Source organism: Panthera uncia, assembly GCF_023721935.1.
Source record: "Panthera uncia isolate 11264 chromosome E2 unlocalized genomic scaffold, Puncia_PCG_1.0 HiC_scaffold_19, whole genome shotgun sequence".
In the NCBI taxonomy this organism is placed as follows: Eukaryota; Metazoa; Chordata; class Mammalia; order Carnivora; family Felidae; genus Panthera; species Panthera uncia.
In genome coordinates, this window is record NW_026057588.1 from 9,769,013 (window position 1) to 9,787,297 (window position 18,285).

The 18,285-nt window shown below is 53.2% G+C and overlaps 2 protein-coding genes across 6 annotated transcripts in view; both read right to left on the reverse strand.

Moving 5' to 3' along the window:
- CCDC8 (coiled-coil domain containing 8) overlaps nt 1-1,679 on the reverse strand; it is a 3,467-nt gene extending 1,788 nt beyond the window's left edge. The window contains 1 exon segment of the mRNA XM_049621095.1: nt 3-1,679. Coding sequence (XP_049477052.1) covers nt 3-942 — 940 coding nt within the window. The 5' untranslated portion in view covers nt 943-1,679.
- Nucleotides 1,680-12,883: 11,204 nt separating this feature from the next.
- Nucleotides 12,884-17,259, reverse strand: PNMA8C (PNMA family member 8C). Of its 5 annotated transcripts, none has more exons than XR_007455605.1 (3): nt 15,504-17,259; nt 14,209-14,523; nt 12,884-13,102 (listed from the first exon to the last, which is right to left on the reverse strand). XR_007455605.1 is itself a non-coding variant. In XM_049620901.1 (2 exons), the coding sequence occupies exon 1, from the start codon at nt 16,120-16,122 to the stop codon at nt 15,505-15,507; it is 618 nt and encodes a 205-aa protein (XP_049476858.1). In that variant the 5' UTR covers nt 16,123-17,259; the 3' UTR covers nt 12,884-14,523; nt 15,504. The 5 variants fall into 5 exon arrangements, 1 of the variants encoding a protein (XP_049476858.1); XR_007455604.1 differs by having other exon boundaries at nt 12,884-13,148; XR_007455602.1 differs by having other exon boundaries at nt 12,884-13,425.
- Nucleotides 17,260-18,285: the final 1,026 nt, after the last annotated feature.

Below are 18,285 nucleotides of genomic sequence, written 5' to 3' on the forward strand. Positions count from 1 at the left end.
CTGATCGTCTGCAGCCTCTGCCCCCTGATCGTCTGCAGCCTCTGCCCTCTGATCATCTGCAGCCTCTGCCACCTGAACTGTGGATGCTGCTGCCTCCTCCCTCCTACGACGGCGGAAAGAGGCCCAGTTGATTCTGGGCCTCCATCGTCTTGGGGCAGTCTCGGGCACCTGGCCGCCTCCTGCGTTGCCCACATTATCCCCCAGGCTGGCCCTGCCTGGCGCCCATGCCCCGTCCCTCTCCACCCTGGGAGAGGCCTGCCGGGCCTCGCCCACCTCGGGGCTGGACCTCGGCGCCCAGCCCTTCACCCTCCGCTTCAGCTTCCCCCAGGACACCTGGCTGACGTACTCTCGCCACCTGTCTGCCTTGGACAGCTGCGGCCTGGGGTTGTCCTCAAACATGGGCACCGGCAGGTTCACGCGGCGGCGGGCAGGTGGCGCGCTGGGCTTCTTCTCCCCTCGCTGCAGGAAGGCCTCCACCAGTTCCTCGTCATCCCCGCTTTCCAGGTCGCTCCCCAGAAATTTGCTGCCCAGGTAACTGACAGGCATCTTGCGCACCCTCCTGCCGCGCCCCGGGCCGTTGTGACCCTTGTCGCCCTTGCGTCTGGAGGTCTCGAAGTCACTGAACTCGCTGTCGCTGGCGTTGCTGCTGTCATAGGTGCCCACGACCAGCCGCGGGGGAGGGGTCACCATTTGTGGGACTCTCCTCCTCACTCGGGGCTCCTTGGGCTTTTTGGGGGGCTGGGGCGGGTGTGGGGTGCTCTTCTCGATGATGCGGGCCACGTCCTCCAGCGTGCGGCCTTCTTCCTCCAGAAACTGGGTCAGCCGCTCCCGAAATTCGGCTTCCTTGGTGGCCGGCTTGGAGATGACCCTCCACACGCCCCCGGCCAGCCTGACCTCCCGGGGGATGAGCAAATAGTCGACGTCCTCGCCGATCTGCAGCATCCCCACCGTGGAGTCCTCCTCCCTGCGGAACACCTTGCCAATCTTCTTAAAGGTCCCCACGGGTTTCAAGGCTTCCACGAGGACATCCAGGTCCACGTCTTTGCAGACATCTGGGACGCTCCACAGGATCAGGCAGTCGGGGGATGGGAGGAAGCCCCAGGGGAACCAGCCCCCCACGTGGCTTTTCTCGAGGGTCTTTAAGATCTCCAGGGTGAAAGCTGGGGTGGGGGCAACGACCCCAAACTACAAGTAGGCCTGGGTCTTCGGGGTGGGGGGTCCCGGCCGAACTGCCCGGAGGGTCTCACCTCTCCAGCCAAGGAGGAGCCAGCCCCTCCTAACTTCTCTGCCCGCGACCGAGTCCAGTCTTGGTCAAGTCCGGCTCCCCACCAAGGACTGGCGGGAATCAACCCCGGGGATGCTTACGTGGGCCGGGGGTGAGATGGGTCCTGAGGCTCGAAGCCCACCGGCCAGCTGCGAACGCGGTGTCCGGGCTCCGAGTTGGGGCGCACGGGCTGCCCCGTGGCTCTTCCTGCCTCGGGGACTCGCCTGCAGCTTGGGAGAGGACTTCGCAGACAAAGACGACTCAGCCGTGGCTGTTCAATATGGCCGAGGCGCTCGGAGGCCGCAGCCCAGCCCCCCGGGAGGGTCTCCCGCCCCCAGGCAGGCAGCCACCCCCGTCCAGGCTGACCTTGACGCGCCTACAGCCTCCCAGCCGGTGCGCTCGGCACCGAGGAGCGCGCGCGCGGGCAGGAAGTTCCTCCTCGCTCTCTCCCCGAGGGTGAGGCCCACCTTCCCCCTTCTCATCTTACACTCCCCGACTCGGGAAGACTGACAGGGGGGCTGTCCACTCCCTTCGGGGCGCCCTCGCTCCCCTCCCGCACAGGGGTGTGGCCGCGCTGCGGGCCTCGCTGGGGCCATCGCTTCCCAGCCGATCGCCCGCCGAGGCCCACGTCAGCACCTTTCCCCAGAAAGGCGGCAGTTCCCCAACCTGCCATTCTAAACGTGCGGGTTCCAGCCAAGCCCTGGAAGGTGGGTGCGCTAACGGGGCAGTCCTTTTGAAGGCCACTGGCGGTGTCCGTTACCCTTTTGCACCATGGGACTTTGGGTACCTGCCATGCGTCTTGGCGCAGAAATTGGTACCAGGGCCTTCTTGTGCCAGCCTCCAGCGTGGGACTCCGCACACAGTAGGGGCTCAGTAAAGATGTTCGTGTGAATGAATGGACCTCAGGGTTCATCAGGAGGGACTGGCCCGGTTGACTGGTTCTCCCAGTGAAATACTATGCAGCCACGTAAAAAGAAGTAACTAGTGGAAAGAAGGATGGTCAGGTTTCGTATGTCCTAGGTACGGTTGTAGGTGCTTTCTACGAATCAACTCATGACATCCTCGCTGTAACACTATGATGCAGATAGAGTGGTGATGACTCTGATTTTATAGCTGAGAATGTAAGATCCCTGCCTCAAGGTCCCACTACTGGAAACGATGGGACCTGGCTTTGAATCTGAAACAGTAAGATGTGTGTGTGTGTGTGTGTGTGTGTGTGTGTGTGTGTGAGTGGGGGGTGGGGGGCAAAGGACCTAGGTGTGTGCATGTACTCCTCACAGGGACAAACACTGACAGGGGCTCCTGGGTGGCCCAGTCGGTTGGGCGTCCAACTTTGGCTCAGGTCATGATCTCACAGTTGGTGAGTTCAAGCCCTGCGTCGGGCTCTGTGCTGGCCGTGTGCAGAGCCGGGAGCCTGTTTCCGATTCTGTGTCTCCCTCTCTCTCTGCCCCTCCCCCGTTCATGCTCTGTCTCTGTCCCAAAAATAAATTAAAAAAAAAAAAAAAAACAAAAAAAAAAACAAAAACGTTCAAAAATAAACATTAAAAAAAAAAAACAAAACCACTACCAACAGTGACTGTTTCTGGGGAGGGAGACTGGGGATCCCCAGAGGTGGCCGAGACCTGCATTTTTTACTCTTTATCTTCTTGCTTGAATTATTGCTTGGATTTTTAGCTGTCAGAAATGTTCAAAAAAAAAAAAAAATGTTCACTAAGTTAAATTAACCCAAAGGTCCTCAGACTCAGACGGACATAGTAGGTCGGGATCCCTGGACTGTGGGGCCCAGGATGTGCCCCACACAGGGGGCCCCACTCAGAGAACTCTGAGGCAGGTAGCCGAGCACGAGTACGCATCACGGTGGCATTGGTAATAGTAACATTTAACTTGCGTGGAGAGTTTCCTTGGAAGCAGGCACCCTGCTGAATGGGCCCAGAATGAATTCTCAGAGCTACAAGGTCACCGGACCCTTGCAAACAGCTCCTTGCTTCCCTCTCACCGCCTGCAATCCTTCCCAACCCGGCAGCTGGAGGGATCTTTTAACAACTTAAGTCAGCGCCGTCTCTATTCTTTCAAAAATCATCCAGTTTACTCAGTAAAATCGAAGTCCTCACCACCGTCCACAAAGCCCTAGCACACCTCCTCCGCTTTCCTTCTCTCCTCCTCGCCGACTCCATCACCTCCAGACACACCTGCCTCTTCGCTGTTCATCAGAGACACCAGCCTCAGGGCCTTTGCACTTGCTGCTCCCAATGCCCAGAATGTTATGGGCCCACCTTCTCTTGGCAATTTCCCTCTGCTCAAGGTCATTCTACACTCCCCTACACCTGCCAGATATAGGGTGGCCTCTACCCTCTCCAAGGTCCTTCATCTCAGGAATCCTTAACCCTTTCTTTTAAAAGAAATGTTTTTTAATGTTTATTTCTTTTTTTTATTATTTTTTTTTAATTTTTTTTTCAACGTTTTTTTTAATTTATTTTTGGGACAGAGAGAGACAGAGCATGAACGGGGGAGGGGCAGAGAGAGAGGGAGACACAGAATCGGAAACAGGCTCCGGGCTCCGAGCCATCAGCCCAGAGCCTGACTCGGGGCTCGAACTCACGGACCGCGAGATCGTGACCTGGCTGAAGTCGGACGCTTAACCGACTGCGCCACCCAGGCGCCCCTATGTTTATTTCTGAGACAGAGCATGAGCGGGAGAGGGGCAGAGAGAGAGGGAGGCACAGAACCCAAAGCAGGCTCCAGGCTCTGAGCTGTCAGCACAGGGCCCGACTCAGGGCTCCAACTCACAGACCGCGAGATCATGACCTGAGCTGGTCAGTAGCTCAACCGACTGAGACACCCAGGCACCCAACCCTTCCTAAGTGCTACGGGTCGCATTTCAAGATAAAGTTTTTCAGTGCATAGAATTGCGTCCACTGGGACTCCTGGGTGACTCAGTTGGTTAAGGTTCCACTTCCACTCAGGTCATGATCTTGTGGTTGGTGACACTGAGCCCCGCATCCGGCTCCGTCCTGACAGCTCAGAGCCTGGAGCCTGCTTCCGGATTCTGTGTCTCCCTCTCTCTCTACCCCTCCCCCGCTCGCATTCTGTCTCTCTCCCCAAAATAAATAAACATTAAAAAAAAAAAAAAAAAAGGAATTACATTCACTGGATTACAAAGGAAACCAATTATAATGAAATATACAATCTGTTTAAAAAGAAAAATTTCAGCAATAGTTAAAAAAAAAAAACCTGTGAAATAGTGACATAAATACAAAGTGTAAAAATGAACACATGTAATTAAAAAAATTTTTTTTAACATTTTTTTTTTGAGAGAGAGCGAAGGGGGGCGGAACAAGTGGGGAAGGGGAGAGAGCAGGAGACACAGGATCCGAAGAAGGCTGGGAGCTGTGAGCACAGAACCCAATGTGGGGCTGGAACCCACAAACCGTGAGATCACGATCAGAGCCGAAATCAAGCGTCGGCTGCCTAACCGATCTGAGCCACCCAAGCGCCCCATGAATACGTGTGATTGTATTTAACTCACGACGTGGGATTTTATTTAATTCTTGAAGGAACCAGGCAGATGTGTAGAGAGAGAGGGAAGGGAAGGGAAGGGAGATGCTCGGCGGGCGGGGGTTGGTGAAGATCTCCGCGAGGCCTGTGCACAAGTATTGGCTCGTTCGGGTTGTTTTCGCCTTTGCAGAGCCAGGCCGTTGGGCTTTGCCGGATTTTCTCGCTCACACCAGCTCCTTCCCGGCGGGCGCGCTCAGGCCCCGCCCAGCCTCCCACCGCCCCGCCCCTCCCTGGTGCGAGGTTTGGAGCCTCGCGAGCGGTCTCCCCGGCAACGAGGAGACGCGCTCCGCAGCGCCAGTGTGCCCACGGAGGGGAGGGGAGGGCTGGGGCGGCGGGGGCGGGGCAGAGCCTTTTCTAGGCTTCATCTCCTTTCTCTGGGCCGGATTCCCCAATCAGCCTCCCTGAAAAGCCACCCGAAACTAAGAATTCCGAGGCCCCCCCGTTTGAGAAATACTGGTTTAAGAATCCAAGTCGGAAAAGTCAAGACTTGCGAGCGGAATGACCTCTCGCAGATGAGACATTTGGTTTCTGTAATTGGTAAAAAGCTTGAGGGCGGGGGTGGGGGGGGGGGGGGGGGGGGGGGGGGGGAACGTTATCTTAGAAATGAAAACCGCAAATGGTCAAGGCTCTTGCAAAAATTGCCAACCCTGGGGCGCCTGGGTGGCTCAGTCGGTTGAGTGTCTGACTCTTGATTTTGGCTTAGGTCGTGATCTGGGTTCGAGCCCAGTGCAGAGACTGCTTGGGATTCTCTCTCGCTCTCTCTCTCCCTCTCTCTGTTCCTCCCCCGATTGTTCTCCCTCTCTCTGTCTCTCTCAAACAAACTAAAAAAAAAAAAAGAGAGAAAATGAAGTTAGAGAAAGGTATAAAATGAAAAACAAGTCTCCCTCTGCCAGCCTCCGGCCTCCCCCTGCCCCAAAGTAACCACAGTGAAATACCTCTGTACTTTTCAAAAAATATATATATATAATTATTATAAATAAATAATAATAAATAAAATACAATAAAATATAATATATAAAATATAAAATATAATAAAATATAATAAATAAATAAATAAATAAAGCTTACATGTGTAATTTTAGAATTTCCCCCCGGGGGAGGGTGGATTTTCCACATCATTCTGAATTATTTTTATCATAGTACTTACAACTTCCTAGTATTTTCTTATTTATTTGTTGCCTCACACTATTAGAATACATGCCCCGTGAGGGGTGGGCTATTTTTCTAGTTTGTTCGCTGTTAAATTCTCAGAACCTGGAACAGTACTGACAGGTGCTCCAAATATTAAAAAAAATTTTTTTAAACGTTTATTTATTTTTGAGTCAGAGAGAGACAGAGAGTGAGAGACAGAGCACAGTGAGGAGGTGGGCAGGGAATAAGAGAGAGGGAGACACAGAATCCGAAGCAGGCTCCAGGCTCTGAGCCGTCAGCACAGAGCCCAATGGGGGGGGGCGGGGCTCCAACTCATGGTCCACGAGATCATGACCTGAGCCGAAGTCGGACACTCAACCGACAGCCTCCCAGGCACCCCAGGCGCTCAAAATGTTTGTTGAGTGAATGAACGAGAGGATTGCACCAGATCTATTAACTATAAATTTTGCTTTTTTCACTTCATAGCCTGTCTTGAAGCCTTTCCGTATCTGTGTATGCAGATCAATCTTGATTTTCTTTTTTTGTGACAACTCCCCCCTTCGTCGGTGTGCCCAAAAGCAGGGAACATGATGATACGGATAATTATTCACTTTGGACACCTACGTTGTCTCTGTCCCTATGCATTTTTTTTCTTTTCCTCCTTAGAACCCCTCTTAAAGTATTTATTCCCATTTTTCTGATGAGAAAAGATGAGGCCAAAGAAAGCCACACAGCTAGTAAGTGACAGAGCCTTGAAACACTCAGGTTCCTTACGTTCCACCCCCTGTACCTTTAACGGCTCCTTTATTTTCTCAGTTGCCTGTGGTAGGTTGGGGATGGGGAACAAGGTTGGTGGGCAATCCGTGAAGACTTCCTCCCCCACTGCCCCGGCCGCCCCAGGTGACATTTGTAACCTTGGCACAGTCACTAGACTTGTCCTCCGTCTCAAACGCCCAGAAATCAGATCCCTGTCTGGGATGAACAGGATGTTAATTACCTACAGTTTTTAATCAATGGGTTAATTGACAAGACGTAGTAGGTGCTCAACAAACAAGGCAGGAAGCAGCCTTGTGATCCCCGTTCTGACCACCAGAATCAGCCACATATCGGGCCACTCCTGCCTCTCCCCTCTTCAACCCAGAATCTGGAGCTTGTTTGGCAAGTGTAGAAGCAAAGCCAGCAGTTAGAATAGCTGTACTTTTGAAAAATCATTCATTCATTCATTCATCCATTCACGCGACACGTTTCTCTAAGGCAGTGATTCGCAAATCTGGTTTGCACATTAGAATCACTGGGGAGAGTTTTAGAAATCACTCAATTTCCCGAGCTCACCCTTTTGGATCAGAATATCTCAGGGTGGGGAGCGGGGTACTGTGTTAAAAAAAATAATCTCCCTGGGGCGCCTGGCTGGCTTAATCGCGTAAGCGTCCAACTTCAGTTCAGGTCATGATCTCAGGGTTCGTGAGTTTGAGCCCCTCATCAGGCCCTCTGCTGTCAGCGTGGAGCCTGCCTCGGATGCTCTCCTTCCCTCTCTGCCCCTCCCCCACTCACAATCTCCCTCTCTCTCTCTCAAAAATAAATGAGTAAACATTTAAAAAAAATCTCTCCAAGTGACTCTGACAGAGGTGATGGTTGGTGGGGCTGGGCAGAAACAGGGGAGGAACTTGGAAATACCACACAGCACCTGCAAAGAGCCACGTTGGACATTAGGCTTTCCCCCATTTGAGCAAAGTAGAGGGACCCTTAAAAGAGGGGTGGGAGTTGCAGAGATCTTGTAATAGTTTGAATAGTGGCTACCGACAGATTTCCAGTCCAAATCCCTGGAATTTGAAATTGTTACTTTATTTGGAAAAGGATCTTTGCAGATGTAATGAAGGATTTTGAGATGAGATTACCCTAGATTATCTGGGTGGGGCATCAGGAGTGTCCTTTTTTTTTTTTTTTTTAAAGTTTATTTATTTTGCGAGAGAGAATGTGAGCAGGGGAGGGACAGAGAGAGAGGGAGAGAGGGAGAGAGAATCCCCAGCAGGCTCCGCGCTCCCTACAGAGCCCAATGCAGGGCTCGAACTCATGAACAGTGAGCTCATGACATGAGCCGAAACCGAGAGTCCGTCGCTTAACCAACTGAGCCACCCAGGCGCCCCAGAAAACGCCAGGAGCCACCAGAAGCTGGAAGAAGGAAGGAAGGATCCTCTCCTAGAGGCTTCACAGGGAGCTCAGCCTCGCCAACACCTTGGTGTTGCACTTCTGGCCCCCAGGACCACGAGGGAATAAACTGCTGCTCTCCTGAGCTGTCCGGTTTGTGGTAATTTGTTACCACAGGCGCAAGGAACAAATCTAGACCCCAGCGGTGTGGCGGGTAATTCCCCAGCCTCGGATGAGGAAAATTCCAAATGAAAACATCCATGTTTTCTTCTGTGACCTTTTCTTTCAAGAACCATCATCCCCGAAGTGAAGATGTTACCGTTGTAGTCTCCTGACCCCCAGAATCAGGTACAGGTAAGGTTACCTGCTTGTATGACTCTCTCAAGAATAAAGAAACATTAAAAAAAAAAAAAAAGAAAAGATATAGAAGACTCAATCACCCCCCAGAAAGTTCCTTAGTGTCTTCCGTGGCATCCCCCTTCTGCCTACTCCCAACCACGGATCTGATTTCTGTCCCTAGAGGGTTCCTTTTTCAGGAGTTTTCTTTTTTCTTCTTCTTTTTTTTTTTTAATTAAAAAACTTTATTCTTTTTTTTTTTTTTTTTTTGAGAGAGAGAGAGAGGGTGGGGAGGGGCAGAGAGAGAGGGAGACACAGAATCCAAAGCAGGCTCCAGGCTCTGAGCTGTCAGCACAGAGCCCCACACAGGGCTCAAACGGACGAACCATGAGATCATGACCTGAGCTGAAGTCGGACATTTAACCGACTGAGCCCCCCCCCCCCCCCCCCCCCCCCCCCCCCCCAGGCCCCCCCAGAGCCTGTGTTGTTTTTTTTTTTAATTTTTTTAAACATTTATTTATTTTTGAGACAGAGTCAGACAGAGCATGAACGGGGGAGGGGCAGAGAGAGAGAGGGAGACACAGAATCCGAAGCAGGCTCCAGGCTCTGAGCCATCAGCCCAGAGCCCGACACGGGGCTCGAACTCACAGACCGCGAGATCGTGACCTGAGCTGAAGTCGGACGCTCAACCGACTGAGCCACCCAGGCGCCCCCAGAGCCTGTGGGTCTGTATTCTCTCTGCTGCAAAGAAACTGTGGCATGGGTCATATTAGCCCCACTTTACCGATGAGGAGACCGAGGCCCAGAGAGGTGAAGTCACCTCCCTGAAGGCACACAGCTAGTCGGTGGCAGAGTCAGGATTTGAACCCAGCTCTGTCTGCACAGCTCTGAAGCCTTGGACACTCTCTCCGTCATGTGTCCCGTTGATGCTGGAGGCGCGGGTCGGGTACTGTCTCCCGAGGGGTATTACCTCGGTGTATTCGCTACTCTGTTCGGGTTCCAAAGCAGCCACTGGTCATTACCCAGAGACCAGATTGTCTTCTGAGGAAGCTGGGGACACATTTAGTTCAGGAGTCTGAGATGTAAAACCAGGCTAATGCGTTCTTTGTCCGTGCGAAACACAACAGTCACCAGACCCAGGATCCCAGTGGCCAACGCTCAACAGCTTTCTCCCTCTTAGCCGCTGTGCTAAGTCGTTTACAGGTCTGCACGGGTACACTCCTCCCCACCCTTGGGGAACTAAGTTACCACTACCCCCATTTTATAAGTAAGCAACCTGAGACACAGGAGGTCAAGTGGCTTGCCCAGGCCCATGCTCTGGGAAGCGGAGGAATCGGGACTTGAACCCAGGCCATAAGTCCAACTCTTTTCTTCACCGTACACGGCACAGATGCATCTGCTTCCTGAACTGGCAGGTTGCCTAGTGAGCCAATGCGAGGAATTTCAGATTCAGTTCCACTATTGACGTGCATAGATATTTGTCTGCGTTCTATGTGTGTTATTGTAACAACTGTGTCTTTTATTTTCCGTATTCTTTTTTAATGTTTCTTTATTTCAAGAGATGGAGAAGGGGAAGAGAGAGAGAGGGAGAGAGAGAGAGAACCCCAAGCAGGCTCTTTGCTGTAGGTGCCGAGCCCGACGTGGGGCTCGATCCCACTACCATGAGACCATGACCTGAGCTGGAATCAAGAGGCAGATGCCTAACCAACTGTGCCACTGAGGTGCCCCTGTTTTCCATATTCTGCCGCTCTGATGTCTGGGGCCTTGCTGACTCTTGAGGGGCTGCCCCGCTGGGGTTAAGAAATTTCTAGAGAAAGTAAGCAGTGCCGGCCTTGGAGCATGTTCGTTAAATGCAAACCGGCCAGCCCAGAGCCCACACCCCCAGCTATGTCCTTTATCAGGCCCTCACACTCTGGCACCACCCACCTGCTCTGTTCACCCCAGGGCCGGGTCCTGTCCCCAAGAAGGGACAGCCCCCACACCCCAGAATCTGCTGAAATTATTCAACCTAGCCAATCATAATACTGCTTACCCTGCCTCACCCATTCCTTCACGCAGAAACCACAATAAAAGCTCTTGCCCACGGTTTCCCCTGCTCTTCCCTCTGCCTCCTGACCAATGCTGGTGTTTCGTCATATGGCACCCCATGGTGTGACATGTCCCATCCTCTTGATAGAATATGGAATGTAACAAACTATCTTTTCTTTCTTTCTTTCAAAAACATTTTTTAATGCTTTTCATTTTTGAGAGAGTGCAAGTGGGGGCGGGGCAGAGATAAAGAGAGACAGAGAATCCGAAGCAGGTTCCGGGCTCTTAGCCATCAGCACAGAGCCCGACGCAGGGCTCAAACTCACAAACCGGGAGATCATGACCTGAGCCGAAGTCGGACGCTCAACCGACTGAGCCACCCAGGTGCCCCTATCTTTTCAATGACAGCCATCTCCTTATCTCATGGCTTTACCATTTCTGAATGAAAATACAACCTATAGGAAAACAGTCACATGTGTATATGCATTTCTTGAGTACCTACTATGTGCCAGATACAGTGCTGGGCCCAGAGGATATAGTGGGCAACGAGATAGACCCAGCTCTGCCTTCTGGGAGCTCATAGTCTTACAAGGAAGACTGGCATTCAACAGATCTATACAAATAAATTAATCACCATCGGGAGACATACCAAGCCAGAAAAATACAGGGGAGCTATAAGGAGATACACTAGGGGGAACAATCCATCCTGGGGGTGGCCTGGAAGGCTTCCTGGAAAAAGGGACCTAAGGGGTAAGAGTCAGTGGGAGTCATACAAGAGTGTCCCAGGCAGAGGCAATTACATGGGGCAAAAGTTCTGAGGTGGCTAGGAGCATGTCTGGGGATGGCTAGTGTCGTCAGATGGTGTGCTGAGGTGGGCGGGTTATGAAGATGTCGAGCTTCTTTCTGAAGGGGGATGGAAGTCAAGGAGGAGTGTGGGCAGAGGAGTGACCACACAGACAGATGTATCACCTTAGAAGGATATGACAATTTCCAGAAAACAGAGGGAGCCCAGCAGCGAGAGAGCGAGAGCGGGGAAGAAGCACCCCGACCTCTCTCTCTCCTCCCGCCCCCGCTGCCTCCGCTGCTGCCTCCCATTGGCTGATCCCATCCGGAAGTCATGGGCAAAGGAGCTTGGGTAATGTAGTGCAGGGTGGTCGGTCTCCCAGGGCGCAGAGCAGGGTGCAGAAGCACAGAGAGGCAATCTGGGGAACCCATGGGGAATCACCAGCGCCAGTCCCATGGGAATCGGATACAGCTTGGCCTCTCCAAGGTTCAGAGCCCTCCTTCAGGATCCGTGGTCCTCAGGGAGCACTGTTGGAGGAGCCGCAGAGAGACCCAGCCCTGCGTCAGGAGCACAGACTGTCCACAGAAAGACCCGGGCTTTGGTCCTTCTTGAGCTTTCCTGTGTGGTTCTGGCAGGTCACCTAACCTGAGCTTCATTTTCCTTATCCGTAGTGTGAGTAGTACAACTCATCATCCCTAACCTTCTGAGGTCCAAAAAATTCAGAGAGCTTTGCATCACCCCTCCCCCCGCCCCAAGAAGGAGGAAAACATTTAGAGACAAGATCTAGGAGGACAGGGGGCTAGTTATAGTCTTAATTTATTTCCGTTAATGTCAAAATCCTACATTTCCCTGCAGAACACTAATATAATAGGCTTGATTATGGGAGGTGCCCAAACCTGTCCATGGGGTGAATTACACAGTATAAAACGTAGACACCGTCTCACTTTTCTGAAATTCCTGAATTGCAACTCTCTGAATCCTGAAGTACCTCTGGCCCAAGGGTTTTGGATAAGGGATTGTGGATCCATAGTGCCATACCATGGGGGTTGGGAAGATACAATGAATTAATGAGTACTGAAAACTGGGCACAGTCCCTGGAACACAGCCTGGATCTTGTTTTTATCCCAGATAAACCATTTCACCTTTTCCCTCAGCCCCTGGGAGCCACTGGGAGAGAAGAGCGTTGCGTGTTTTGTGTTCCGTTGGCCATGAGATAGGATGACGCCCCTTACAAAAAATCATCCAGCCCTGGAAAACTTCAGGCAACTCATGGACGCAGTTTTCAAAATGCTTTTTTAGGGGCATGTGGCTGGCTCAGTCGGTTAAGCGTCTGACTCTTGATTTTAGCTCAGGTCACGATCTCTCGGTGGTGAGATCGAGCCCTGCATCAGGCTCTGCGCCCACAGCCTGCTTGGGGTTGGTTTTCTCTCTCTCCACCTCTCTCCGCGTGCGCGCGCTCTCTCTCAAAATAAATAAACTTAAAAAAAAAAAAGCCCCAAATGTTGTTTTGGCAGCTAGATTGTTTTTCCAAATGAGATCTCCCATGGATTCCCCCCACATATCAAAGAGCATACTGTGTGTGCATCCGAATACGTTTATTTTACACGTTCATATTTGTACAATAGGGCCTGAGCCGCAAAGAACGATGAAGCGTTTTAACTGAACCTGCTTTCGAAAATGGGGGTTTACAGAGGCCAGCCGCAGGCTTCTCTCAGCCTGCGTGTCCCATCCCCTGGGGAATTTTCGCTCAGGATTTGCTGTGTGCCAGCCATGACTCGAGTCACAGATAACTGGCTTCAAACCGTAACAGTTCTGCACAACCGCTTGCTTCGCTCTGTCCGGAAATTCTTCCAGAAAACCTTGAGAAGCGGTAGATTCGGTTTCAGGGGCAACGTTGAACGACCACTCAACGTCGTGGATCACAAATATGAACGGTGGAGAGGAAACACGTGAAACTCACAATCAGCACAAAGAAGAGCCCTGACACTGCGATAAGACGGTAAGAAATGTCACACTGTCCCTTGTTACGATGCAATGATTGTGCCTTGACGGGAGACCAGCATGCAACAAACAAACGTGCCTGAGGTCTGTGTAGCATTTGTTCCAGTTGGGGCTCAGAGGAAAAGGAAACGGTGAACACAGTAGAAGGATACACTGTGAGTGGCTTTGCCCAGGCTGGAAACTTACAAGGGCGAAAAAGATCAATAGAAAACTACAAACTTCTAGACCCTGGATGCACTTGGCAAGAAGATCAAATACACACGTGGGGAGGGCAGGGAAATCTTTACACCAAAAAGGGATGTCGAGGCTGCTGGTGCAGAGTCAGCTTGGGGAGTTTACAGAAATCAGAGTCTTTCGGGTTTTGGGTTGTCACTGCAAGCGAACTCTAGAAACTCCTTCGGTCTTGACACTTGCTGGGAATGCAAGGACCTGAGAGGAATTTCTGACCTCCTGAGGGTGGGTCCTGCACCCTGGACCTTGGCTGCCAAGGTGAAGGGGTGGGTAGAGAGAGAATCTCCACCTCTGGGCTCTGCTAAGGGGGCCACGGGGGGCAGCCCCATAGAAATGAGAACAGAGGTTGGATGCTGGAATTCACGGACATGACTGATGCCCACCATAGTAATACATTGGGGGGCTGGCTCCACTATTACAATTCGGTAGGTAAGAATCTGAGCCTCTGTGTGTGTGTGTGTGTGTGTGTGTGTGTGCGCGCGCGTGTGTGTGTGTGTGTAGATTGCATTAGAAAAAAAAAAAAAAGAAATTCTGCTCAAACCCTTGCAAATCCCTGAACCAATGGAAGTTTACAGACTCACAGGTCAGACGTCCCCGAATGAGAGCTCTGTCTCCCCATGGACATTTGGATGTCACCTGACTAATTTTGTTGTTGTTCTTCACCGTCACGGGGGGACTCAAGGTTCATGTTGTTAATCGATAACCCTTGAAGGTGACCTCTTTAATTATTTACCTCCTTTTGGACTCTTTCCTGGGAGTCTTGCCTTTTGCTCTGTAGAGCCGAGCGCCCCCTCTGCGCAAGTCAGAGCTTCTGGAGGTGGATCTGGGGAGACCCACATCCCAAGCCCAGGCGCCAATCAGAGCAGAAGAGTCCCCCGTCTGACCATCCCTGTAAGGGACACCGAGCGAGTACAGAACAGCGACAGCTTTTGAGAGTCAAGCGCCAGAGCACGGAGCTCCTCAGGTGTGGCGAGCAGGCATCTCACTTTGTCAGGCATGGTTTCTGCTTGCCGTGTGTAAAACAGTGTGGTCCACCCTGGACGACTTTCTGCCAGAGGCACATTCAAGGTACATCCTTTTAAAAGACAAAACAACAACAACAACAACAACAACACCAAAAACAACCCCCCCAGCAAACCAACCAAAACCCAAAAACCAAACGAAACCGCTGAAAAACCAAAATGGGTCTAGACTTTGCAATGGCGGGATTTCCAGCAGGGCTGAAAGCCAGAAGGTTCTGGGTGTCTTCCTGGCAACACATGCTTCGCTGTCCCCCAACCTCAGCCCACAGAGAGGGGACGGCGGTGCTGAAGGGGACAGTGGCCTTTCCCCAGAGCAGGGAGCTCCCTGACACGTTCCTCCTTCTTGGCTTTTCCTCAATTCTGGCGCGAGACCTCTTGCACAACCTTGGACTCCCGGGCCCTGTTTCTCCTCTTCCGTTTCCTGTAAACACCTGCTCACGCGAGGTCGGGGAGGGGGAGGACGGCCCTCGGTCTCCAGGGAGAGGCGCTTCTGGGCTCGGCCTGCGACCTCGCGGCCGCTCCCTTGGGGTCTCCAGGTTGTCAGACGTTGTTGGAGGGTCTCTGAGACCCTTCTTCACCCAGAAGTTACCCTCAGCCCCCTCAAATGATACCCCCGCACATACCCAGGTGTTCCCCCCACACTTACATGTTGCCCCCCGCTACGCCCACATCCCGTTCATACTCAGATGCCACCCACCCATCCAAATGGTACCTGGGTCACTCGTATGTTCAAGCGACTCAGGTGTTCCCCGCACCTATTCGGATACTGAATTGGGAGTGTCGCCAGGGCAAGGCGTGGGTCCGTTTGTTCCCGGCTGCATGGCCAGTGCCCGAAGCTGTGCCTCGGACCCCGTGGGTGCCCAGAAAACATTGGTTGAGTGAGTGAGTTTGCGCAAGCAAATATTACCTACATCCGCTCAAACGGCACCCGCACCCACTCAGATGACACCCCCCTCCCGCTCTGCCGCGCCCCCCCCCCCCCCCCCCCGCCCCCCCCCCCTGTCACCTCACAGCTTGTCAGATGCATGGTGCCTTCGCCGGTTTTTCTTATGCTTCCTCTTGCCTCTCTTGTCATCTCCAGGCTTGCTCGGCTTCTCCGTGGAGTCCAGAGGCGGCGCCGCATCCGCCCCGGCGGTGGCCCCAGCCCCGGGCTGCTTCTCCCCGGCCCCGGGGGGCGCGCGGCACTTTCTGGCAGGTGGCTCTCTGGGGCCCGTCACTGCGGGGCACAATTCCTGCCTCAGGACCCGGGCCACGTCCTCCACCGTCCTGCCCTCGCTCTGCAGGAAGAGGTTCAGCTTGGTCAGGAATTCAATGTCCTGCTTCCGGGGCATGTAGACCACCCTCCACAGGCCGCCCTTGCCCTTGATCTCCCTGGGGATGACGGCATAATTGAGGTCCTCCGCCAGCCTGATGATGGCTGCCTTGGACCTCTCTTCTTCCAGAAAGGCCTTCCCAGCCACTTCGAACTTGCCCAGAGGTCTCAGGGGGGCCCGTATGATGTCTTCGAATTCCTCGTGGTCGCAGTCTTCCGGGATATCCAGGATCATCAGGGACTTGTAACTGTCCACCTCCAGAGCCTTGCACCCGTGCTCCAACAGGGCGATGTCCTTCACCCCGAACAGCATCCTGCCCAGCTCGCGGAGGCAGCAGTATGCCCGCTGGGGCACCCCCGAGCTGCCTCGGGGATCCGGAAGGCGATCCAGGATGCCACGATCCCCTCGCAAAGGCTGAGCCGGAGACAGGCCGCAAGGGGCCCGGTCGGTCCCTCTAGTCGATGAGGCCCCTGGCCCTGCCCACAGGGCCCCGGCGTCCAGGTTTCTTGTAAACCTTCCCCTGAGGGGGCTCTCGGGAGATCCCAGGGACTGAGGCCGAGTGAAATGGAGGTGCCGCCTGCCAGCCGGCTGGGGGCTCCCCCCCACCTGGGCAAGGCCGCACCGAGGAGGGCCCGGAGATGCGCTGTCCTTTCTTGGGGATGGTCTCCAAAGGTCTCGCCGGCCCTGGCGGTCTCAGCGGATCTGGGAGGCCGGATCTCCCTGGGGTTGCTGCCACCGGGGTGTCGTGGGTGGGGGGCCCAGAAGGTAGGCTGGCTGGCCCAGAGGCCGCCCTCAGTGCCCCGTGGCCCGGAGAAGACAAGGATGTGGCTGTGGCCGCGGCACTTGTTCCCGCAGTGACGTCACCGGCTCGGGCGCCCCAGAAGTCTCCATGGCAACCGCTAGAGCATCGCCTCTGCCATTGGCCGGGGCCAGCCGCATTGAAATCGGAGTCGGAGGGGGTCATTCAGGGGTGAGGGGTCAGCCCCCTGCCTTCAACAGCACCCTCCCTTCTCCTTGGAGAGAATGGCTGATTCCAGGGAGAGGGGACAGAGGAGATACAAGGTTATCCGGGAGCATCTTTTTGGGGGGGTCGAGAAAGTCAGGAAATGGCCAAAGAATGAGGAGAACAGGTGGAAGGACCGAGAGCCAGCTCGGAGGGCTCCCGCTGGCCCCATCTGGGACAATTTGAGCACGGAGGTGACAAATGAGACCATAACCCCCTGATAAAATCAGAATCCAGGAGTCTGTGTAGACACAAACACGTGAGTAAATGGGAAGTGTGGTGGAGGAACGTGGGCTGTACGTTGGCTCATATAAAACTTAGGGACCAGGGGGGGATTCTGTTTCGGATTCTGTGTCTCCCTCTCTCTCTGCCCCTCCCCCGTTCATGCTCTGTCTCTCTCTGTCCCAAAAATAAATAAAAAACGTTGAAAAAAAAATTAAAAAAAAAAATTTTTTTTTAACGTTTATTTATTTTTGGGACAGAGAGAGACAGAGCATGAACGGGGGAGGGGCAGAGAGAGAGGGAGACACAGAATCGGAAACAGGCTCCAGGCTCCGAGCCATCAGCCCAGAGCCTGACGCGGGGCTCGAACTCACGGACCGCGAGATCGTGACCTGGCTGAAGTCGGACGCTTAACCGACTGCGCCACCCAGGCGCCCCCCAAAAAAATTTTTTTTTAAACTTAGGGACCAAAAAGAACATAAGTCTCTTTACCTCGGAATGTCTTTGAAGGACACACCCACTGCAACATTCAGGGCACCGCACTGGCCATTTTCTCTCAAAATGGTTCAGGAGGGAAACAGAATGCTTTGTGCCCCACTTGCAACTTTCCTGTAAGTCTGTGATTGTTTCAAAATATATACATTTTTTGAAACAGGCTCCAGGCTCCGAGCTGTCAGCGCAGAGCCTGAGGCGGGGCTCGAACCCACCAACCGTGAGATCATGACCTGAGCCAAAGCTGGATGCTTAACAGACCGAGCCACCCAGGAGCCCCTCAACTGTATTTTTAAAAAAGAAAACAAGAGGGGCCCCTGAGTGGCTCAGTCCATTAAGTGTCAGACTTGGGCTCAGGTCACGATCTCCCCCCCACCCCACCCCACCCCGTTCCTGAGTTTGAGCCCCTGCATCAGGCTCTGCGCTGACAGTGAGCCTGCTTGGGATTCCTTCTCTCTCCCTCTCTCTCTCTCTCTCCCCCTCTTCCACTTGCTCTCTCTCTCTCTCTCTCTCTCAAAATAAATAAATTAATTAAAAAAAAAAAGAAAAAGAAATGGCTTGCACATACGATCACCTTCACAATGTCCATTCGCCCCCCTCCCCAGCCCAGTAATAAAAGCCATAAAGTTTGAGTTGGATTGACTTCCTCCGAACCCCCAGGTCCAGACTGGGCCAATAAGCTTGGACTAATCATCATAATCCCACCCCCCTGCCACAGTGATTGGTTCAGAAACGGTCACCCAGGTAACCCAGGCCTA

Excerpts from the sequence above, each read along its gene's own strand:
- PNMA8C (XM_049620901.1), bottom strand. The coding sequence starts at position 16,122 with ATGCTGTTCGGGGTGAAGGACATCGCCCTGTTGGAGCACGGGTGCAAG.